This window comes from Ambystoma mexicanum, chromosome 12 (genome assembly GCF_040938575.1).
Source record: "Ambystoma mexicanum isolate Mex_15411 chromosome 12, UKY_AmexF1_1, whole genome shotgun sequence".
Taxonomy (NCBI): domain Eukaryota; kingdom Metazoa; phylum Chordata; class Amphibia; order Caudata; family Ambystomatidae; genus Ambystoma; species Ambystoma mexicanum.
In genome coordinates this window covers 43,145,839-43,171,450 of record NC_090936.1, presented here as the reverse complement: position 1 = coordinate 43,171,450, position 25,612 = coordinate 43,145,839, and the positions used below count along the sequence as shown (strand labels likewise).

At 46.8% G+C, this 25,612-nt stretch overlaps 1 protein-coding gene across 4 annotated transcripts in view; it reads right to left on the bottom strand.

Moving 5' to 3' along the window:
• The window catches only part of DOCK4 (dedicator of cytokinesis 4), a 2,129,281-nt gene that overhangs the window by 1,227,409 nt on the left and 876,260 nt on the right, over positions 1-25,612 (bottom strand). For all 4 annotated transcript variants that reach the window (XM_069627915.1, XM_069627916.1, XM_069627917.1 and 1 more), the window contains exon 22: positions 6,870-7,040. In XM_069627915.1, the coding sequence (XP_069484016.1) occupies positions 6,870-7,040 (171 nt within the window). The remainder of the gene's footprint in view (positions 1-6,869; positions 7,041-25,612) is intronic.

Here is a 25,612-nt window from a genome sequence, read left to right as displayed (position 1 = left end):
CATTAATGATGGGGAGGAAGGGCCCAGAAGCGATGTACACCTCTTGTTTCACTGTTGCCAGGCTGAGAGTGGGATGGGTGTAACGAGGGCCACGTTTGGGTCTCCCTCTTCACACGCTGTGTGCATCTGTCCACAGAAATGTACGGTAACAGGATGTGCAGAATTTAAATGGAGTTTTCTCCATGGTAAATACCAAAAGACAGTAAATTAGTGAAGGTGAATGGAGACATTCACCAAAAATAAATTGAATATGTGATTCCCCCCACTCTCCATACTGTGCAGGCCGAAGCCTGATGAAGACCCGTCAAAGAAAGGCCGTTGAGCAGTCGGTCCGCCCGGAGCGCCTCTGAACATGCCGAGCATCGATGGAGTGTCAAGAGAGTGGCAGTAATAGCAATAATATTAAGAATATGGTAAGTTAGCTACTATAACTAAGAACTCTCAGTAATGTGACCATCTCTGAGGACCTCGACCTGTGAAGGACCACGGGTACAGTGCACATCACACTAGGGATAGTATTACAAACACGACCTGTCAGCGTCACTTTTCATATTTAGAAAAAAAGTCAAGCAATATTCCACACCAAACACTAGATGTCAGCCTATGCAAAGCATGTGATTCTAAGCAGATCCACACACCTCAGAAATATATATATATGCATAAACACACATGCAAACATATGCGCGCACACACACAGACTCACCCCTATTCTCTACTCGCCCCTTCTCTTGATCCTTACAATCCTTCCCGACCTGCTAAACCCTCCTCACTGGTCTCCTGACCCACCTCCTCTGCTCCTGACCTCAACTGAACACCTTTCACCCTCCTCTGTGCATGCTGACTTTTTATAGACTAACCCTCCCTGTTGTGGAGTTCCTCTTGGCTCCCATTGGCCCTTTATGTCAGCTGATCCCCTTGGCATGACTTTAACTAAGCTAGTACCATGGGGGCCAGACTTCCCCTGGAAGCTTTTAAGGGTTTTGGCACTGCCCCTTTTTAGTTTCCATTCTGGTGCAGGCAGCCATGTGCTCAGGCTGCTTGTTTTTCCTAGGATTCTCTCCAAGTTTTAGTGTGTTTTGCTTCCAACCAGGTTTAGGGAAGATTTCGGTCTCTCCCCTTCTTCTCCAGCCGTCTCTTTTCATTCTCAGTTCTTTTGCTGTTATCCCCCATTCTCCAGGGGTACATCTGGGTTGAGGGTTGTGTGTCTCATTCCTTTTGGGAAGGGAAAATTCCAGTACCTTCCAATTCTGCTCATGATTTAATTCCCCTGGTTCCAGACCGGGTTTTCACGGTTGAGCCCAAGTGCATTCTGGGAGGGTAGATTCCAGTCTCTTGCTACTTGGTTTTGTTTACTTGGCTTTGATATTCCTGTTAGGCTTCACAGGGGTGTGGTGTTCTCAGGTCCTCATGTGTTCTGAAAAAAAAAACAGAAGAAAAGGAGACCTGGCCAGGACAGAGGCCGATAGGTATTGCGGCAGGGACAGCGGTACCAATATACCTACACATATTTTAAGCGAGAAACTGGGATCCCACTCAACTACCTGATGCACGCCCTGTAGTAGTATCTGTTCTGGCTGCACCTTGATAGGCCAACTATCCCATCCAGATTGTGAGGGGCTCTTGCACCCACTACCAGCAGGGTTACATCAATGACCCGGTCACATGTTATCTGTAAAGTTTATTGGTTGTGATCGTGGCTGACGACAGGACACCCTTACTTCTCATACCTTTCCTCTGGAACTCACTGACCGAAGGCCATCCAGTAAATCAACAGTTACTTTTCCTTCATTTATGCATGATGCTTCAGTGTTCGCTATGTGAATGTCTTTGCATAGAAGCCTGTAAAATATAGCTGTTGGTTTGTGTGTGTGTCAATCTGTGCGAGAAGCGACATTTTGTGAATATTGTAAATCAAACAAGGGAATTTATATGTGATGAAATATTTTATAAATGCATATTTTGGCATTGTGGCGTAATCCCAAAATATTACAAATTAACAAGCATCTTTTAACAAGGAGGTCGCAAAAGCTCACTGTCTCCAGAGCTCTGGTTCTTTCTAGGCTGGACTACTACAACAGCCTCTTTCTAAATCTGCCTGCTTCTACTCTCCGCCCTCTGCAACTCATCCAAAACAGGACGACGAGACTTGTCCTTGGCCTCAAGCCTAGGGATAGTATCTCTCCAGGACTGAAATTTCTGCACTGGCTCGCAGTGGCTGCGAGGATCAAGTTCAAAACCCTCTGCATTGTCCACAAGGCCTTCTGGGGCCTCAATACCTTCAACTGTCTCTTCCTAAATATCTTCCCTCTCAAGCTCTTCGCTCTTCCGCCTCAACTCCCTTAGGGTCAGTTTCTTCTCCAAGCGACCAGTTGGTGGTAGATCTCTTTCCTCAGCTGGGGCCTCCCTCTGGAACAGCCTCCCTCCCTCCCTGAAACTTGAGGAGAACCATCTCTGGTTCCAGAAGCACCTCAAAACCTTTCTCTTTGCTTCTGCCTTTTCTCTTCCTCTCCCCTGCTGACCTCCTGGCTGAAACTGAATCTGCACTGGTTACCTGCCCACCCTCTGTTCTCGGGCCTAGGTCCCTCTCCTGCTAGTCACAGACACCTGCACTGCCTGCCTGGCAACCCCCGCACTTGGGGACTGTTTCTGTATCCCTACAGTCCCACTACCAGCACTTGACACCTGATGTCTGCACTTACCTTTGCACTTGCCACCTGCTGGCCGTTACTTTACTTATTGTTATTATTCTATGCCCATGTACTGCACTGTCCCTTGCCCCCTCCCCCTGCACTTTCCTCCTTCCCCCATCCCATGCACTTTTTGCGATCTGAATGACACCTGGCCTAGTAGGATCGTTGTCTGTCCTCCCTTTGTTCCCCCTCCCTTGCCTCGTCACGCCTTGAAACACTTGTGTATAGGCACGTTATAAATGTCATATCATATCATGCTTAAATTAAAGCAGGAATATATTGTATGGGAAAAGGTATACAAAACAGATTCTATAATAACTTTTCCCAATGGACTTGTCCCATGTTCCTTATCGAAGAAAGGCCCCAGTAATCTTAGTGGTAGAACCTGCTCTGAATTTGCAACAGATTGTCCCTGAGCATTGTAATGTCTGGGGTGGTCATACAGCAAATTCCAGAAGGTACGGGTACCAAGTCCTCCTGGCCCAGTTTGGATTGACAAGGTTCGTGGTTGTCATGTACCAGTGAATTTGGTGTATGTTTTAAGGGCCGCTCGGAGGATGGAAATGCATTCACAAGTTCGAAATACAAATCCGCCACCACAGCTTTTCCAAGGAAACTTTTAGGAGTTCAAGAAAAAAACCTTTTTATTCATTCTGCAGTCTAACAGATAAACAAGGGGAGACAAAATTACAAAGATGTTTGTCAATTTCCGATACCGCTCCCACACAGGGCATGTTACTTTCTGCTTGATGAAGGCTCCATCTCCGACACTTATGGAGACCAGAACCAGGAAAGGAGAGAAAGCCAAGAGCCTACTAAGAGCCACTTCTCTGTCGCTGACAGAGACCAGGCCCCAAGCCTGAGAGACCAGACAGCCTAAGGGCGCTACACTTTAGGCACTAGGAGGAAATTAGATGCAGAGCGAGAGACCAGAGAAGACCTAAGTCTAGGATAGTGACTTGTGGATGGTTGGGTGAGAAAATTAATTCCTGAAAAAAACTCAAAGCAAGGGGGAACATGTACTTGCTGGTAGGAGTGCATTTGAAGGTACTTTTGTCTGGCCCAGAAGGGCAAAACCATAGCTCAAGGGGGAGAATATCTAAATCAAATCCAGACCTTAAACGAAGTAGGGTGAATTATTTGTGGTAGGAGTTCCCAAGAAGCAAGCTAGAGCTTATGTCCCGAAGACTCTGCAATAGATAGCAAATTCATGGAGAAATATTCTCATATTTTCCCAAATATCTTCCTGTGCCCTAAATGAAAAACCCATGGCCCTATAGGTTCTCATCCAACCAATCCTGAAAAAAATGAATCATACGTGTCTGACATGTTTTGTTGATCCCTCGTGTGACAAAGCTAGTATCATGGCCACGGGCTGTGTCAAAGGGGGAGTGGATGTCCTGGTGCAAGGTCCCACAGACCAAGATGTAGCTAAAGGGACCCTTGTGTGCCAGCCTGGGCCCTTACCTCAAACCATGCCACCTGCTACATAGCTTCACCACTGGATTCTGGTTTTCAACAGAGCCCTGGACGAGCACCCAGCCTGGGAATGGAAGGGGCAAGGGGACCTGCAACAATGCATGAAGAGTCCCTGTGCTCTGCAGCAACTTCAGTAATCCGGAGGAAACAGCAGTGGACCCCAGCAGGAGGGAGAGTAGGCGATGGAGCACCACGAAAGGCACACTGGATGGGGTGGCAAAAGGCAGATGCTGGGCAGAGCAGCCGGTGCCCATGACAGGTGTGGCGGAGGAACACCAGACGAGACAACCAGCCTGAGAAATGGAGTGGCCAGTCCTCATGGGGATCCCAATGGGGAGGAGAGGCCACAGAAGCCTGGTGAGTGTAGGCACCATCAGAAAGGCCTGCGCAAGGGAAAAAGCTGGGTTCTGCATATGGAGGAATCCCTTAACCCACTAGGGATTTCTAATATTGAAATGGGTATACAGGAGGCAGCAGAGAGAGGTAGTCCCCGGGGCTGTTGTTTTTTTGTGGCCTGAACGCAGCGATCCACATGGGAGGGCTTAAGCGTCATTTGAAAATGTTCTCTGCTCTTCCCACAGAACCCTGAGAAGCGCTTGTTTTGTTTCTAAGCGCTTTATAAACAAACAATACAATACAGCAGCAAATGGGTAGTAGGGGAGAAGCAGTAGTAGCGGGGAAGTGGTATTATTGTTGAAGTAGTAGAAGTGGATCAATGGTAGGAAGAAAGATAGCGATAAGAGGAGAGAGTAGAGGTAGTAGCAAGTGTGAGAAAAGTAATATATATAGGTGGAGGTAGGAAGAAGGTGGACAAAAGAGGGACAGAAGGTTGAAATAGAGTAGGTGGGAAAAGAAGGAGAAATAATAGGAGGGTGAGTTGAGACTAGGCGTGATTGGTAGGTGATCTCAACAGGTCGAGGGCAACGCACTATTCCCTAACTCCAAACAGATCACAGCTGGGCTAGAAGAGGGGAGAAAGAAAAACCCTGAGGGAGTCAGCTAGCGGCAGATTAGGGAAATATCGTAGCATTATATTGTAGCATAAGCCAGTATGAGTTACCTAGCCCTAGCACTAACCAGAATTACAGACGCCTGGGTTGGTGGGGGTTTGAAAGTAAAAGGGACTTCTAAAACCCTGTTAATAATTGATACTATCCAAGTCTACCTCTGTATAAATCCGATAATAAACACCATTGGAATAGCTTCAGGTGTTGTCAGAGTGCTCTTTGGTGACAACACTGTCACAAATGTTTTCCTCTGTAACGTTTGTTCTCGTCCATGAAGGTTCATCAAATCTGGCATTATACTCCAACACAAGTTCTGCAAAGGTTTTCAAGTCTAAAATGATGGCAACAAAAACTTGTTCTTTGAATGAAGATTCCCATAGAGGCTGAAAAATGCATCATTTAACCCAGGATTTCTCAAAATTCACAAAAGACCTTTTGGCACACACCTTGGCCTTAGGCTGAAGAAGTGCACGCTGAAACAAAAAATTGAATCAGATCGGATTGGGCAAATACCATCCTTAAACTCAATTCAAAACAGGCTTCTGTTTTGCTTAGGTTTAACTTCTATGCTGAGAGCTATGTGTAACAATCATTGTTGTTGCAAGATCACTTTTCTTTTCTGAAACTGCAAGTAGAAGATCATCATTCAAGGAGGCTTAACATTTACAATTCAGCTCTTGTTATCTTTTCATGTGGTCATCGACCCTTATAGTTCGACTGTCACTAAAGCAAGGTTGAATAGAATGGGGATAGTGAACAATCTTGCTGGTTTCTCTTTCACATGACTGCAAGCCCAGCGCCTCAAAAGACCACGGATCAAATGAATGTCCATTGATTACAAAATGATCCATACCCTTACCCAGCAAAAGCCACGTCTTGTCCATGTGACCTTCACCGGACACCCCCAAGCCCCATTAGTTTCTGGAAATAATTCCCTAAATAACAGGATAAGTTAAACAGTTTCAGGAAATAACTATATTAAGAAAATGTCTTTAATCATGTCTTCACAGGACCTTAGTCTTTTTAAATCATTTACCTGTTTATTTCCAGTAACACAATACTGTTGCAAACTTTTTAACAACTGAACATCCTCCCACCAAAAGCGTTGCAAAGGGCGGGTGCTGAGGGGGCTATAGCCACTGGTCTTTTGGTTGTTGTCCCAGAAAGAAGCTCAGGGGCTACAACCAAAAGGCTATCTAGCCCTGAGTCCTGACATTAGAGTAGCCCTGGATCTTTTCCAGACCTAGCAACATCCCTGCCTCCCCCTATAGCCGGGATCTGCCACATTTGGATCTCCAAAGGTTTTGGACTACAACTTCCATCATCCCTTGCCAGGCAATGGTGTGGGGTCATGGGTGTCCTAATTCAGAACATCCGGAGAGAAACAGGTTGCAGATCTCTACAGTACAGTATAATTGTTGCTGTTTGTTGCGGTGCAGAAAAGCAGAGGTTATACTACGTACCAAAGTGCACTTTCACCTGTTATATAACCGTACCAAAGAATAACTATGGAAAAAAAGGATTCTATGTTCATTCTTCCCCAGTTTCGAAAAAAAAACACACGAAGGATGAATGTCATACCAAAAAAAAGAGGTGACAGAACATAAAACAGCGCAGTCACTAGATGGGCATTTATTGGAAAAAAAAGATCAATTCACACAATTACCTTAAGAACAGAGCTTGCAAAGCATACCTGTGATTGAGACAAAGCACCAGCGCCCTTGCTCTCCTGCGAGAGGAAGAATCGCACCGACATCAAAAGTTCCTGAACGCAGCAGCGAAACTCTTCCTCATTCTGTCCACCAGTGGCGAGTGAAAACAACTTCCGAGACTGGACTATATACTTAAAAATATATTCTTGGGCCTAAAAAGAGTAAAGACAAGCAAACAATCTGACTAAGGGGTGTTAACATCACATTTGGATGGGAAAACACAACATTTTAAGGAATACTGAGTGGGTGGGGATTATGTTCTCACACCTTTACATATTTTACATTATTTCCAACTTTTCCAACTATATTTACAGTATCTAAAAATACAGGCTTGAATTTAATTTAAAAAACGGGTTCATGATGTACCATATAAGTGGCTATTAAGCAGAGGTGTAAACGAAATAGGTATGGTTGAAATGTGGCTACGGCTTATTTCACAGCGGCACATCAGATTACTTACTCTTCCAGCATAAAATGGTATATCGCAGGACTGGAAAAAACATACGTCATTTATGTCGGGAGCGCTTCACAGATCATAGAGCAATAAATTGGTAGAGAGAATTTAACAACTCATCAAGTAACAATTATTATTAATTATCACAGTACAATAAAGGGATAGGGAAGTGCAGAAGGCATCCGGAATCTAGGTTAGACAATGGTTTAACATTATACTCCCACTCTCATTTGATGACTTAAAGGCTTGTACAGCTGGAGAGTGATGCAAATGATCTCGCTCTTCTGGACCAGGGAATCACGAAAAGGGCAATTTTTAAAAATGTCAGTTGCTCCAACTACTTGAGAGACCAACCACACCATCTGTTCTTTTCACACTACCAGGCGACCTTGGTGATTCTGAACATTTTAGGCATAGGTTCATTAGTTATTTTACATTCACAACCCCACACCCCCACCCTTTAGTGTTGTTTTTCTCAAACGTTTGCCCCACTCCCCCTTTGTTGTAATGCAATTAAAATGGATGTATACGATTTGGCCGCAGCAGAATTCTTCGTTGCCGAATTGACCATGGTCAATTCGGCTGCAAAGACATTTTAGCTGCAGCTAAATCCGGCCAAAGTTTAAACCCCACATCCCCCAATACATCCCCTTCACACACCTTCTACTTACCTTTTCACGTACGGCTTCTTCCAGCCCTGTGGCGTCAGTTCCATCCCTCATACGCGGGTCAGACCCAAGGCTGCATTGCCCCCCTTTTCTTCATTTTTTCCCCCTTCCCCGCCTCCAAACCTCCGAAAGCGGGGGACATCCCCCGCTCTCCATGTTTGGTAGTGATTACCCAATTGAACAAGTTACTTACCAACTGGTAACGTTCTTTCGACTGGATGTTTTTCCAACGTATTCCACATCTTTGACATGTAATGTCCACAGCTGTGCACTTAGGGAACATTTTCAGCAGAGGGAGTCTGCTGATGTCGGGTCGATGTCCCTCGAAGGCCTCCGTCTAGGGCGACGTCACTGGATGTTATATATAGGACGCACAGTGCCTGCAGCCTCAGTTTAAGTGTTTTCCCTCAGAACGTGTGGCACCAGTCTCATGCCTGCTTGACTGCACATAGCCTTGATGAAAAGTAATCTGCAATCGCATAGGAAATTCTCCATGGGGTAGGATGGCAGGGCTATGTGGAACACGTTGGAGGAACATCCAGTCGAAAGAACGTTACCAGTTGGTAAGTAACTTGTTCTTCGAATGGATTGTGTCCTCGAACGTATTCCACATCTTTGACAGACTCCCAAAGCAGTACCAGTAAGTGGAAGAGGAAAAGAATTTAGAGTACCCAATCAGATTGCGGAATAAAGAACCGCCTTTCCAAAGCCCATATCCTGACCATGGATTGTATCCAGGGAATAATGTTTAACAAAGGTGTGGATTGAAGCCCATGTGGCTGCATCACAAATATTCCTAATAGGAACCCCCCCGCCGGAGGGCTGTGGAAGTAGTCACGCCCCTAGTGGAATGAGCTCGCAACCCTTCAGGAGGGCCCTTACCCGCCGATTGGTAACATTCCCTAATGGTGAGGATAAATCCACCTGGACAAGGTCTGTTTGGTAACAGCCTGGCCAATCGGTGTCCAGCATATCCTACAAAGAGCTGATCGTCCACTCTGACCCTGGACATCCTAGAAATGTAAAAGCTCAGAGCTCCCCTAGGATCCAGCCGATGGAGTCGCTTCTCTTCCTTAACAGGATGAGGAGGAGGGTAGAAAGATGGAAGAACCACCTTTTGACTGAAATGATATTCAGATACTACCTTAGGTAGAAAAGAGGGACATACCCACAGTACAACCCTGCATTCTCGTACCCGGCCAGATGAACTGACGAGATCGAAATTCCCTGCTGGATGGCCCCGAACCAGAGCTGCATTGCCTCTCTGCACAACGGGAGTGACCCTACTCCCCTTTTTTCGTTGAGGTAATGCATGACCACTGTATTGTCTGTCATGATCAGGACGCTCTTTCCCCGTACAGAAGGTAGAAAAGCCTTCAGGGCTAGCCTGATGGCCCTCAGCTCTAACAGATTGATGTGGAGCTTGGACTCCGACGGAGACCAGCGACCGCTGGCTGACAAATCGTTGGCATGAGCGCCCCATCCTGTGAGGGAAGCATCCGTCACTACAGTCACCTCTGGCCATGGTTGCCAAAACGGTTCCCCCCCTTATCAGGTTCCCTTTGTTGGCCCACCACAGAAGATCCTGGGAGACCGATAGTGGAATTTGAACAGGATCCGACACCTTGCCTGAGAACTGTGATCACTGCATCTTGAGAACCCATTGCAGGAATCTCATCCGCAGCCTAGCCTCTGGCACTACAAAAATGCAGGATGCCATGAGGCCGAGCAACCTTAAGAATTTGAAAGCCGGGAGACTCTGGGCATGTTGAAAGTTGTCCACCATCTGCACAATGTGATGAGCCCTCACCTTGGGAGGCAAGCACTTCCTGAAGGACGTGTCTAACACAGCCCTGATGTGCTGGAGCTGTTGGGAAGGTGTCAGATGCGACTTCTTGAAATTTAGGGAGAAGCCCAGCCTGTGGAGGGTGCGGCAGGTGAGACTGAGGTGACCCAACGCTTGCTCGGGAGAGCGCGCCCGGATCAGCCAGTCGTCCAGGTAGGGGTAGACGTGAATCCCCCCTCGCCTGAGGTACGCTGCCAACACCACCATTAGCTTGGTGAAGACCCTCAGGGCGGAGGTCAATCCGAATGGCAGAACCCGAAACTGAAAGTGCGAGTCACCAGCTGCAAACCTCAGGTACTTTCTGTGCTCGGGATGAATCGGCACATGAAAGTAAGCATCCTGTAGGTCCAGAGACACCAACCAATCCTGAAGTTGAAGGGCCTGGAGGACTGGAGAAAGAGTAACCTTTTTGAACTTGTCCTTCCTGAGAAGTTTGTGCAACCAACGCAAGTCCATGATGGGTCTCAATCCCCAGTCTTTCTTCGGAATAAAAAAATAAGGGGAATACCATCCCTTGTTCCTCTGTGCTACAGGCACCAGTTCTATAGCGCCATTCTCCAGCAGGGTTAGGATTTCCTGCGCAAGGAGCAGATCCGGAAGCTTCAAAGAGAGTTTCCCCGGTGGATTGTTGAGAGGCTGCTGAAGGAAGGGAAGGCAGTAGCCGTGGGCAATGGTATCCAGAACCCATGCATCTGAAGTAATGGCTTGCCATTCTTCGAGATGCTGAGACAGTCTGCCCCCAACCGGCGAACCATGGGACATGGCCTCATGACTGTTTGGAAGCAGCTGCAGCAGTGCCTGAAAGCAAAGAGGCAGCTTTGGCACCACAAGTTCCCCAACCACCACGGGTACTTTTTCGCTGACCCCTTTGACTGGCGGCCTCTCTCGTTCTACTAAAGGAGTAGTAACGAAAAGAACCTCCCCTCCATTGCTGTCCCCTAGGACGAAAAGGCAGAGGTTGGCGCACAGCTGCGCTTAAAGATTTAGCCGCAGCTTTCGAGATCTGCAACCTCTCAAGACTCTCGTCAGCTTTGTTGCCAAACAAATGTGCGCCATCAAAGGGCATGTTCAAAAGACGGGCTTGCATATCCGGAGCAAAACCCGACTTCCGCAACCACGCAAATCTGCGTATAACGGTGCTCGCAGCCATGGATCGGCTAACACTGTCGGCCGTATCCAAACCTGACTGAAGGGATTCGCAGATGGCATCCTTGCCGTCTTGGAACCCATCCCTTTCTTCCCCCTCGGAAATATGCTCAGCCGCTAAAGAAACACAGTTCCACAGAGTGTGAGAGAACCTTGCCAAGGCACAAGTGGAGTTGGCCGATTTCAAAGCCATGCTCCCAGCAGAAAATACCTTCCGGGCCCAAACGTCAAATCGCTTGTCGTCCCTATCTGGAGGGATGGTAGGGTACCCCGCCTGTCTCGAGGTAGCCATAGCCGCCTGAACCACCAAACTCTCGGGAGTAGGGTGAGTATATAAATTGCTGGGTTCGCTAACGGAAGGGCGGTATTTCTTTGTCAAAGATTTATTAACAGTCGGAAGAGATTCCGGGGACTGCCAAGCAGCTGCCACCCTTTTCGGTAAGGTGAGATGAAATGGTAAAACCTGGTCAGAGGACAGACCTTGATCTAAGATGTCCATCAGATCATCCTGCACAAAGTCTTCAGGAGGACTGGACCAGCCCAGACACTCCAAGACCCTAGCCATGAGCTTCCTGTATGAAGACTCTGCATGAGCCCCAGGCTCAGGCCTACCGAATATAAAAAATACCTGAAGGTGCCGAGAGCGCCGAAGGCTTTGACGCAGAGAGCATCAACACTGGTGCCGACGGCGCTGTGGGCTGATAAGATGGCAAAGCATTGAAGTCTGAGTCAGACGGACACCGAGTCGACACCGGCATCGAGCCTTTAGTAGGTTGCAACAGTCTTGCTGGGGACGAGGACAAGACCTAGAAGCACGTCTATTTCGACTCTCCAAAGCCTTGTCCGAACGGGACCTCGAAGGTTCCCTATGCGAGTCGCGTCGCAGACCCGAGCCCGAAGATGTGAGAGCCACGGTACGACATCGATCCTGGCTGGCTTCGTTAGAAGGCGCGACCGGACCCGTGCCCTGCGATTGAAATATCACTAACATTTGCTCCTTAAAGACAGCCCATTCCTCCGGAGTCGAGGAATTTGTTGGGCATGCCACTTTCCTCGTGGCTCCCTCCTCCGAGGAGGACAGGGAAGGCGACCGTTGACGGCGCTTCCGTGAATGCTGTGATGAAAATGAAGAATGGCGGGAACCACTGTGGGACAGAGAACCCCAGGCATCCACCCGACGCGGAGAGTCGCCCCTCGAGTTGTCGGTGGACACCCCTTTGGACTTGGACTTGGATTTTCGAGACTTACTGGGCTTAGAACCCCTACCTACCTGGAGCTTCCCCTTCCGCACAGCCTTGGCAGTCAATGACTGGCATTTTGAGCAGTCGTCGGTGTCGTGCGACTCACCCAAGCACTACAAACAAATGCGATGCGGGTCGGTGATCGACATTTTTGACTTGCAGTCCCGGCAGCTCTTGAAGCCAGACCGCGGTGTTAGGCAGAAACCTGTGCAGTTCCCTTAGGGACCACTGCAAAAGATTTAGGACTACAGGTGGTTGGCAGTAAACCCAATTGGTAGCAGTCTGTACCACCCAGATTTACCTGGTAGCTTTGGCTGAGCAGTCAGACTTCTCTCAAGATGAGTTAGGCAGTATATAGAGTATCCACTATAGGTACAGAGATACAGTAGCACAAGCAAACACTGACCAGAGCTTTGATGTAAAAGTATATAATTATTTATTTAAAGACACACTTGTAAAATTACACTAGCACAAAGAGGTAAATAAATTCAACACACAGTCACTATTATATATATACAGCCCTAATTACTTATTAGACAAGTCTTAATGAGAAACACCACTTATTTTCAGACAGAGGTGAGCGCTTAACATAAGATGGCATTCTAATAAGTTATTAAAAAGGGAGGGAAAAGGCAGAATTATGAAAGCACACACATTTCAATACTTTTCAAAGAACCACAGTGAGGCAGGTTAGGCAAAGTCAACTGGAGAGCAAGGAGGTTCAAATGCCAGGCCCACTCTTAGAGAGATCAAGCGAAATGTGTCCAGGATCACACAGTGGGGTTATGCCCAAAGAGTCTTTGTAGAAAGTTCACAAAAGATTGAGATCAAGTCAGGAAAAGTTAGTTAACAGGTCCCAGGTTAGCCCAGGTTAGAAAGTCGAGGATTTACTGTCACCCCGAACGATCTGTCGCAAGGGAAGCCAGGCAGGACACAGTACCTGAAAGTGGGAAGAACGCTCCAGCGGGCGCAGTTGTTCCTGGCAGTGGGTTAAAGTCAGTGTTTCGTCCAGAGGAAGAGGAGGTCTCGACGTGGAGGAAAGCTGAAGGTCGTTGCGCTGCCAGGGAAGAAACCAGCCGCGGAGTTTCCCGGTTACAAGGTACCACCCTTTTCTTCGCGGTAGTGGTAAACCGTGGTATTCTGGTTGCCGGGCTGCTTGGCACGGGCAAGGCAGCCACGAGATGGTCCAGGAAGGCGAAAAGACGGGCTAACTGGTTATCCCCACCAGTCAAAGGAAGAAGACTCTCCGGACTGGAGATCTCCTCTGTCGTCGGGAAAAGAGGTGTGACGGTTCAGCAGGGCTCCACCGGTGGTGTCGTCGTTGCAGGTCGGCTCGGCTTCTCCCTCCTCAGGTTCTTTAGGTCCTGTGGCCACGTCTGAAGTTCCAGTCCCCAAAGCCCTGCTTTTATGCAGAAAACCCCCATTCATTCAGCCTAGCTGTCACTCAAACATGCTAAGTGGTGAGCCGGGCGGCTCACCACTTGGGGCATTTACACAAGAGTGTGACTTGAGTTGCCGAGGCAACTCAGTCCAGGGTGCCTAAACCCCTCCCTCACCCCCTGTGGTACCCAGACAGAGTGGCACCACTTTTGGAGGCTTCTGTGGAGAAGCCCGCCAAAAAGTGGAACAAAGGGCTCGGACTTGGGTTGGAGTCACAGAAGCGAACACAAATGCCATTTTGGAACCAAGTTTCGGCAAAAAACACCAACCGGTGAATTTATATTAATTTAATAAACCAGCGGTATGTTCGAGGCTATGTTAAAAAGAGGTAGCCTCGAACAATGGGAAAATCCCATAGGAATATATTCGCGGTCGAATATAAAAAGTAGTATCCACTGCCACCAGCCAAAACCCGGTCGGGGGGGACTGGACAGTGCCCCTTCGAACAACAGACCCTGGGGCAATCGAATTGCCCAGACCAGTACCGTCCACAATAGGATGGTTTGTACTGGTTCTGTTCACAATTTGAGACTAGTAAAGTCAATGGTGACTTTACATGCCCTGGGAGCAGTAGTCAGTCCCAGGGTACGGAGTCTATGTTTGGGGGTCGCTACGACACCCCTGGGTTACGGCACGGAGGGTGCTATGTAACCCACATACCAAAAACACATGAAGCCCTATGGGGTAAAGGACCCCATAGCCCATAAAACACATACAAAGTCAAAGGAACACCTCAAACCATGTCTAAGAGTGGGAGGAAAAGAGTCTCACTCTTAGCAGGAGAAAAAAATAAACCCCAAAAAATCCAGCAAAGCTGCTGGGGGACTCACTAGGTTTGGGAAATTAGCCTTTACAGAGAATTCTCCCTAACACACGGAGTCGGAGGGGTCGAAGAAAAAGACATCTTAACGGTGCACACACGAGGCGCGCTGAGTTTCACGAAGCAACACGTTCGCAGAAAAAATGGAACTGAGGCTGCAGGCACTGTGCATCCTATATATAACATCCGGTGACGTTGCCCTCGACAGAGGCCTTCGAGGGACATCGACCCGACGTCATCGACGCAGGACGCCCTCTGCTGAAAAAGTTTCCGAGGTGCACATTACATGTCAAAGATGTGGAATATGTTGGAGGACACAATCCATTTGAATGATCGTTTTGAATCGATCGAATGGTACTGGCCGAATTCGGCCAGATGTACCATACGACCAATTGAAAATGATCAAATGGGGTACTTCCATTAAAACAGCAGGACCACCCTCGCCACTGTAAATGGAAATGCCTCAAACTACTAAATGAGAGAACGGAACAAAGGCGAGCGGTGGAGAAGCAGACAGAGAAACACTGGTATGGGGATCCACACATAGCTGCAAGTACAACAGGTAATGCTTCCTGTAGGGACTGGAGAAGGTTGTGGAACCAAGCTTCTAGCAAAGAATAATGGTGAGAAACCATCTGCAGAGTTCAATTCATTGAACAAACTCACAGGAGCCATTTGCTGAGGGTAAACACTGTATGTTAGGATACTGAGGTCAATTCCAAGAGCAAATAGAGAAATTATTGCAGAGTCAAACAATCCAAGCCATTTTTCTGTATCAAGGTTTTGCATTCTGAGATCCTGAATGCCAATCGTAGACGAAATGAAAATACACCATTCTGGAGAATAAAATCTGCATGCTGGGACTAACGTACAAATTCCAGAGCAAAATGCGAACAAACCTTTCCTCAGTGAATTTGCGGCATGGTGGGTTACCTGTGACCAACTACCAGAGTGAACATGGAACAGGTTGGATATTGGAGTCTCTCACAGCCGATGGATCAGCAGAAGTGTGTTTTACAACAACAATGGACCGAGGGCTTAGGTGAAGAGTACAGATGTATTCCAGTTTACTTGAGGAGTGTAGTCAATCTGACGCTCCCGCACAACCCTGAGGTTCCGTCTCATGGTGGTCAATTAAAAGTCACCCAGTCAATGGGGTTTTAAGTGTCCAGAGCACTTTTCTAATGTGGTTGGATCCTTGAGCCACACTCGATAAAAGTCAGGATTCTGAGGTCTGTACATGTGGTCCTACCGTGGGTCCTTACTTGCTTCAAGCCTGGCTTCCTTCGGATCTCAATAGGCCCAGAAAGCGTTAGCTTTCAGTCTCAGAACACTAGCGAGTGACACTGCCACAGTCGTGAATGGACAGGTGCTCGCTTTGCTGGACCTCTCTACTGTCAACTTTCAAACTCATTCCCTTTCCCCTTCTATCTCCTTTTTCTCCTATCTCCTCGATGTGCAGCAACATTTGAGCCCTGTTGATATCATACCCTAGCTTCTTTTCTATGCGCTGGATGTTTCTAACTTCTCTGTTTCCTCTCCTCCTTTTCATCAGTGTTCTACCTCCGTCGCACTTGGATCGCCTGTCTCTGTAATTCCCTTTTCACCTCCAGACATTTCTCACCTTTGCTACTTTCTTCTCACCTCCAAATATCTCTAAATTGCTTTGCTGTCTAGGTCCAACCTTCTTTGATTTTGTGCTGTTTTCCGTTCCAGCATTCTCTTGATTCCGTACCCTCCCGCCATTCTCTCCTGCTCGCTCTGCTTCCTTCGCATCCCCTTACCTTAATTTCTCGCAAGTATCACTGCCTTCCTTCCAATCCCCGCCACCATGTGCAAAACTGAAAAAACGGCAAACCTTCCTGTAGATCCATCCCCTCAGTCTGCAAATGACACATCTGATCAGTTGTAGTGCATGAGCTGCTCCACTCAGCGATAGCTACTGAATTCTAATTTTGTTTCCTGCTGAGATACCTTTTGCCTCAAATGCAGCGCTGCTCATTGGGAGCAATTTTTAAGAAGCGCATCTGCCCTCTTTCCCTTCATAATGCTCTAGTAATGGCTGCAGGTCTTTTACTTGCACATGGCATGTTGCTGGAAGCAACAGTAGCTGTTCAGCTCAACGGGTGGTGCTCGTGAGCTTCTGTCTTACACAAGTTGCTGTTTGTCTGGCGTAGAACTACTGCAGAATGTTAATCAGAGGTTCACAAGGGAAGGAATTGTATATTTATGGTCTTCGGTTCTGTTAAGCTTTGTTGTCACCATATTATTTCCTTTGCTGTTGATGAACTGAAGAAACCTGAAGGATCCACTCCTTTTCTCCTCAGGCCATACATCAAGCAGGGTTCCTTGAGACCCACCAGTTAGTCCAAAACAAGTGACTGTCAAAAGTTAATTGCTACTAAAGCATCTACAAAAAAAGGCACTTGACAACCATAGTGCATGCTGGATATGGAAATCCCCTACTCCTCAAGCATATTAGAAAAAAGGAACTCTAACCAGGCCAGTTACAGAACACAGACAAACTGATTACAAATCATAGAGCCAACCATGACCAAAGTAGGGAATTTCAACTTTATACTTGTAGTGAATCTTTTATTTATTTATTCAGTTGAATTATAAGTGACGGACTGTGAATGCAGCCACTTCCTGGTGCCAAGATTTAAAGACCTCGTCTGTCACACAGGGCTTAGCAAAAAGGCAGGCAAAAGAATGGTTTGGTCCTCTGACCTCCATGGTCTGATAGAATATGCATGCCCTTATATAATCCTGTGAATAAGAGGGGGTGTGGAGAATGACCCTACAAGGAAATACCTTGACATGCGATTAATTAAAACCCTTTCCAACTTCCAAACAGTAAATATTTAAGGTTCAACCGTATTTAAACAATGCTTTATACACTCTTGAGATGCCTAGGCTGGAGGTATTACCCATTTATGGGTTTGCAACTCATATTCAGGAGGACTGAAAAACAGGAGTTAATTGTATAAACTCCAGTTTTTCCCTGTAATTTAGACCTCATAAATGAGGCCCTTAGTGTAGACCACTTGCCTCTTGTGCATCAGTATTTGAAACTGGGTAGTACTAATGGCAATCTGGTGCAGCTTTGGGATTTGTGTTCTCTGAACTCTGTTGCAAAGACTGCCTCTGCATCAGGTAACTCTGGAGGATCCATGCTGACATAACAAATAAGACAGCTGGGGGGCATGGCTAACTGCCATGCAGTGAAGACGTGCCTCATAGCAGCTCCTGCTGGATCGTGCCTTAATCCATAGAAAACAGCAAGTTAAGTTAATACTTGGGGCAGAGAACGAGCAAAACAACAGAGGCTGCAGCAGAGAGCAACTTGCTAAGGGCTGCGAGTTCCAGGTAGTGCAGAAGGACAAATATCCCAAGCCGCGTTCGACCGCGGAGATGAGTCAAGTTGGAGGCTGGCAGAGCCTAACAGCGCTCCAGACACTCTGAGAAGAAGCCAAGGAATACCGGAGGACCTGTGTGAGGGAGAAGAAGATTGTGTGCGAGCAGGAGAGCCCTGCTCGCCATGAAATCAGAAGAACACTGGAAGCCTAGCGGTTGCATGCAGAGCAGTATGGACCTCGCATACCCAGAAGACCAAAGAGGTGAAGAGGCAGAAGACGGGAAGGCGAGAAGCTGAGGAGCCCTCGAAGCTCTAGACCTGAACGCCCGATCAACCGGAACCAGCATAGAACAAGTGGCACAGGTAAGCGAGGGGGAAGCAAGCAAATAAGGTAGCACATGATCAAAGAAGTGAGCGGGTGGCCAACTTGTACTCTAAATAGGGCGTGAATTAAAAAGGAGCCTTCATTAACTGCTCAGTGTAAACACACTCAACAGAGCCCTCATGGTAAGCTAACAAGGTATGGTAGACAGCCACGGGCCAGGAAGAGAGGGACGGCACAGGAGCGCGCACACCAATCCTTAATTAGGAAACCACCACTGGGTGCACCTCCTAGGCCCATCATCGCCAAAATACCAAATGACAAGGACAGAGAGAAGATCTTGGCATTCTCGAGAATGGGGGAGCCATACAAAGGGCGTCGGCTAAACTAGCAATATACCCGGACTACACCTTTCAGGTGCAGAAAGGGAAGGCCCAATTTATTTAAACAAAGGAAAGATTAAGGACGCGTGAGGGATCTTGGGTACACTACACGTCATGTAGGGATAGTGTTACAGGCACGCCCATGTCGACGTCCACTTTCGATTCTCAAAAGACAAGATGCAATACTCCACGGTTACCACTGGATGTCGGACTATGCACAGCATGTGATTCTAAGCAGATTGACAAACATCAGAAACTACATGACGGACAAGCGTTGTTTTTCAATAATCGAGAAGAAGCACAAGATTGGATGCAAAGTGTGAAAGTGGCAACACCGGAAAGGGATTAATCACAGTACGAGATTTGGTAAGGAACACGCCACCCTACGAGATAAGACCATTTGAAGTGGGTGTTAGCCCCAATAACAAAGACATGAGAGGAGTTCTCAAGAGCCCGACATCAAAGGTAAGAATCTGAAGCAGATGCGGAGATCAAACGCAAGACAAGACATAATCGTTGCCGTTTCAGAACAGTGGCTACGGAACAGGAATGCATGATGTGTGTACACAAACTTCAAAGGAGGGGTGGCAACTAACTTCCCCATACATTTCAGTTTGTGTACGCTATTAAGTACACACCCGTTGGACACCGAACGCCTGGTCGGTTGACTAGGAAGGGAGGGAGTGGATGCAGGCTTGTCTGAGCATGCACTGCATAGCTGGGTGGTTAAAGTTGTGGTTGGGTCAGTTGAGTAAAGGGGAGTGTGGCGAGTTTTTAAACGAAATTGGGAAAAAGCCAAATAGAGTATTACTAAATCCAGTCACACTGGAGACATAACATTGAGAAGCGAAAAACTGGTAGGGAGGCAACAACAGAGAGCAATTATGCATTTATATACTGGCGGGTAGTATTAAGGTAATCACCTGGAACATTCAAGGCCTTAATAATAACTACGTGAAGAGACACAGAATAATGATATACCTGCACAGGAACACGAAAGGTATTGCCCTACACAAGACTAGATAACCTGTTTATGAGGGCAGAACACATGAGGGAATTTGAGGAGGTGGAATACAAAGCCACAGTATTGTCAGATCATGCCTCATTAGAACTGAATTGGGTGATAAATGCACCAAAACCGGCAATACCAACCTGGAGACTTCGAAGTGAGATCCTATTAGACAGAGCGTTCAAGGAACATGTGCAGAAAATACACATTGGAGTCATTTTTTATGATTAATGAGGGAATTGTTAAATCAGAAGGCACGTTATGGGAGACATTCAAAGTTGTGAGCAGGGGAGAGAGGATCGTCAAATCAGGAGGGGCACACAAAGCCATCACTTCAGAATTAAACAGAATTGAACAAGAATTAGCTGAGGTTGAGAAAAGAAATGGCGCAGGAGAGGATTATTTGGGTGACGAAATCAAATGAAGACACAATTGTCTAATACAATGTGATAGACTGGGCAGATACTGCAACAACAAAACAAACTGCACATAGACTTGCACAACAGCACATGACGACTACCGACCATAAAACACCCCAAGCCCAGCCAACGGGCCAACCGGGCTGAGGCTGCCAACAGCACATCAATGCTATCTTGCACTTTTCCAGCTCATTACCACTAACCCACCCCCCGACCCCCTTTAAGAGCCACCAGAGCGCCAGGGGACCACTCCCGTGGTGAAAGTGCGCGGTACAAATATCCTTTAACATTAACATTAACATTAACAGATTCAGCTATGGGAAACATCTAGAGAAAACACACGGGGAAGGGCATAACCCAGGCAAACTTCTGGCATGGTTATACAAGAGTGACAGTAGGAAAATGCCAATAAACTCAGTCCAGAATAAAGAGGGTAGTGTGTGCAATACCCAATTGGGAGTGAACAATACATTATATGAATATTATAGCGCACTATACAAAGATTCTTGTGAGGTGCGGAACGGAGAACTGCAGGAAGCACTAGACCTCTTTACCTTACCACAATTAAGAGATCGAGAAAGTGCAGAAGTTAGAAGAACCTATAACGGCAGAGGAGGTGCTAGCCATAATCAGGACACTGCTCTCAGGCAAGGCGCCAGGCATGGACGTGCTGCCAGGCGAATTCTATAAGGAATATGCAGACAGCCTTGCATCGGTCCTGCTGAGAGTATTCACTGAAGCGTTTGAAACAGGAATGCTCCCTGAAAGTATGAGAGAAGCTGTAATAATTCCCCTACCTAAGCCCAATGAAAATAACAATCGACTGTGGCTCCTACTAATAGAGGCCCTGTCTCCATTTAATCAGGATAATGCATTCCTTACAGCACTACTGGTGAATAGGCTCAGGAGAGTAATAACCAAGCTAATACACCCTGACCAAACGGGATATGTGCCAGGAAGGAATATTTCCTGGAATCTACAGAGGCTACATCACGTTATTAGCAGTACAAAAGACTGAGAAAGTACTGTGTGGTGGTCTCACCAGACACAATGAAGGCATTTAATTCAGTTCATTGGGATTGGCTCTATGCAACAATTGTGAAATTTGGCTTTGGACCAAAATATATGCAATGGATAAAACTGATTTACACTAAACCTACGGCAAGGATCAGAACAGGTGGCATCTTCTCTGATAGAAGGGAGTTACAAAAGGGCACCAGACAAGCCTGTCCGCTGTCCCCAATGCTCTATATCATAGCAATGGAGCTAATAGCAGCATTTCTACGTGAAGAATACCAAGAAGCAGGAATCAGAATAGATGGTTTGTGGCATGTAGTGTCCATGTACGCGGCCGACATGCTGTTGTATTTACAAAACCCAGAGGAGAAGCTGCAACACATATTAGACATACTTGATAACTTTAGCGGGTTGTCGAGAATCGCGATTAACAAAGTAAATCCTGTTTATTCCCACTAACCAAGCTTGCTGAGGACAGTAGCGCAGAGCTACCAACACTATCACTCCCGTGGGAGACAGATACCTTCCGATATCTAGAGCTGGATATTTACCATACCCAAAGCAGGAACACATGCAGAATACACTAAAGGCGCAGGAGGGCTTAGTGAATTCAATTAAATTCTGGGATAAGTTGACATTGTCGGTAATAGGGAGAGCAGCATTATTGAAAATGGTGGGGCTGCCTAGGATGCTACACTGCTTTGGGAATATCACCTACAACATCCCCAAACAATTCTTTGCAAGGCTAGACAAAAAGTGTAGGCGTTTTCTATGCAAAGGTGGTAGGCATAGACTGGTGCTGAGTACTCTCCAGAGACCCTACGATAAAGGAGGGCTGAGAATTCCAAATGTTTCGCTATATTACCTTGTATGCCAGATGCCAGATGCAGTACGTGGTAGGCTGGTTAGTGGATGATCCTACAATGGATACAGCACTCCTACAGCAGCTACACTTAAAAGACTTATTATGGGTAACCCCACCAGAACCACTAGAATACCCACACTTGGTGAAACTGGGCATGCAAGTGTGGTGCAGAGACTGAAAGAAACTCAAGATCAAAGACCTGATATCGCCACATATACCATTGGCAGCGGTAATGATGGATAACAGGAGCCTGGGGGCCAGTGTGCGACTTCATTGGGAGACGTGTGGGATTGTTACAATAGGGGATTTGAGGGGGAGGGGTTCCCTATTAAGTTTACAAGAATTACAGGAAATATCAGGACTGCATGGCAGACAATAGCTTCTAAACCAATCTATTGTGAATACAGTTAAAGAAAGATGGCCATCAATAGGGGGAGACATGATAGGAAGTGAAGACGTGGAAACAATAATAAATATCTCAAGCGGGCGAGCATACAATATCAAGGTTGTATTACGTGATAATAGAAAGCCACTCAGGTGGGGAACTGCGAACCAGGGCGAGATGGGAATCAGAACTGGGTAAAGTTCTTTACGGACAAGGAATGGCTGAAGGTATCTAAGTATCACAAGAAGGTTTCCAGAAATGTGAGACTGCAGCTGCTACAACTGTATGTAACACATAGAATTTACTTAACACTGAGAATAATAGCGGGATTCAAAGGTGCAGGTAGACAGAGTTGTCCCAAATGTAATATTCCAAATGCTGGAATGCTAGATATGTTTGGGAATGCGCAATCATAAGGATGTTTTGGGAGGACATTGCCCAAACACTGTCCAAAGGGGAAATAGAATTGGATGTCTAATCCCCGGCGTCTTGCATATCGGGACTCTTCCCGAGGAGCAAGAACAGGAAAGCGCTGAGGAAACTGAAGGTCTTAGCAAATGTGTTGGCCAAACGCTGCATAGCCATGAACTGGAAATCAAAGATAGGCCCACTCGAAGAGGGGTGGTGGGGGGATTTGCAAAAATGGATAATAGCAGAGATGGGGGTATGGAAACAGGCGATGAGTGGGCAAAATCAAGACCCAGGGGAGGACATGTTACAGTGGTCAGAACTTACACTAACTCTATTTCAGCAAGCAATGTGAGGAAATTAGGCTTGGAGTCTCAAGGAGAGATTTAAGATTATTAATTGAGAAGTGAGCATGGACAAGAGACAGGAAGAAGAAGGGAGTAGTTCCTTACCTGTAACTTCATTTCTCCGGCGTTGGTATCTTTCATGGATTCACATGCTATGAATATTGCCCGTAGTCAGGCTGGGAAACCCCTGTAACTTTAACTTAGTAGTTCTCCTATGGAAAAACATTGACACCTTGAGTGTCCCATCAACGTCGTTGTGGGTGCTTTTGGCAGCATCAATGGGACGTCAAGTGTATAGCTCCACACCAGTAGCTTCCCCTCAGATTTTAACCTCTCCAGATGGAGGATGTCCTATAAAGGATGTTTGCCTGAGAGGGGAGGCTGGAGGGTGCATGTGAATCCATGAAAGATACCAACGATGGAGAAATGGAGTTACAGGTAAGAAACAACTCCCTTCTCCAGCATTGCATCGTTCGTGGATTCACATGCTGTTTATAGATTTTGTAGCAGTAGAAATACTTGGAGGTGTAGAACAGGCAAACAAGAGATAGACCTTAAGCAGACATGTACATTAAAGCAAAAGCATACATAAGGTAAAAAACAGGCACAAGCCCAGAAGCTGTGGGGCTTACCTTACTGGAACAGTTGTTGGAGGACTGCCCATCCCATTTGTACATCTTCGGCATGCTGCCCTCGTGAAATGAGCTCTGGGAGTTGATTCTAATGGTCTGTTGGCCTTTGCATGGCAGAAGGATATTGTAGGGGCTACCCATCGTGAGATACCCTGTTTGATAATTGACCTCCCTTTACTGGAAGGCCCAAAGGCCACAAAGAGCTGATTAGAGGATATAAACAATCTTGTGCGATCCAAGTAATACTTCAATGCTTTCTTGACATCTGGAGAATGCAGTGTCTTTTCAGCTGGTGAAGAGGCATTTGGAACAAAGGTTGGAAGAGTGATTGTTGCATTTTTATGAAATTCTGATGGTATTTTAGGAATGAAATGCGGGTTCGTAGAGAGAACCACTTTGTCTCTCATAAATCGAAGATATGGTGGATCAATGATCAAGGCCTGGAATTCTGACACCCGTCTAGAAGATGTAATGGCCCCCAGAAAAGCCACCTTCCAAGTGAAAAACATGCTGTCGGCTGATGACATAGGTTCGAAAGGGGGTTTCATAAGGGCTTCTAGAACCAGGTTAAGGCTCCATAATGGTGGAAACCTTTCCCTTGGAGCGAAGGCTCAAAAGAGGCCCTTCAAGAAATGTTTGATTAGTCTGTCACTGTAGGGTGGGGAAGATGTTCTTTTAAGTGTAGATCTGGAGATCACCAAAAAGTGCACCTTGATGGAAGCAACCGCTAGACTTTCTGTAGCCAATAACATAAGATAAGGAAGGAGTTGTTAAGATGTTATGTCTAGCGGTTGTAGATTAGATTGTTGTGCACACTATGCACAATATCTTGTCCATTTTTGGCCATATGAGATGTTGGTGGATGGAGCTCTTGCTGCTGCCAGGATGCGACAACAGTCCTGAGGGATATTCGGATTTCCGAATTCTGAGTGGTCAGGATCCAGCCCGCCAATTTGAGGGAGTCCGGATTGTGATTTAAGATCATTCTGTTGTTCTGGGACAGGAGATTCGGCTGGGATCTGAGATGAATCGGATCGTCCACTGCCAGCGAAGTAGGTCGGAGAACCAGGTCTGCCTGGGCCAGAACGGGGCCACCAGGATTATCTTGCAAGGAGCCTTGCAAATCATTTGTATGGTTTTCCTTATGAGAAGAAAGGGGGGAAAACGCGTAAGCAAACATCCCGTTCCAAGGGAAGGAGAATGCGTCTCCTTGGGAGTTTGGATGTGGGATTCTGCTGGTGAACTGCTGGCATTGCTTGTTTTTGGGACTGGCGAAAAGGTCCAGAGGGGGAAAAACCCATTTCGCAAAGATCTTTGCTACTTGGGTGCTTTGCAGTTGCCACTCATGTGTCTGGGAGGAGTCCCTGCTGAGGGTATCTGCCTGCTTGTTCTACATCCGTGGTAGTTGGAAGGCTTGGATCTGTATGTTGTTCTGGATGGCGCAGTGCCAGATGGTTTGTGCATCCTGGGATAAGACGTCTGAATGTGTCCCCGCTTGCTGCCGCAGGTAGAACATTGTGGTCGTGTTGTTGGTGAGGACATGCACCACTGAGTACTCAATGAGTGGGAGAAAGGATTTGAGAGCCTAGAGCCCTGCCTGTAACTCTAGGACATTGATATGCAGTAAGGTTTCTGTGGGTGACCAGAGGCCTTTGACCTGGTGCTGGTCTAAATGAGCACCCCATCCCATTTGGGAGGCATCGGTCACAATGGTGCACTGGAAGTTTGGCTCCACCAGTGGCATTCCTTTTGTGATGTTGAAGGGGTGAGTCCACCATTTCAGAGTGTCTGCCATGGGCTTGAGATGATTACCCTGTCTGACCAAGAACCCAGGATTTGGGACCATGTGGTTGCGAGGAATTTCTGCACTGGGAGCATGTGTAGGCGACAGTGGGGAATCACAAGAATGCAAGATAACATGGTGTCCAGAAGAGCCAGGTAAGAGCAGACTGTGATGGATTTGT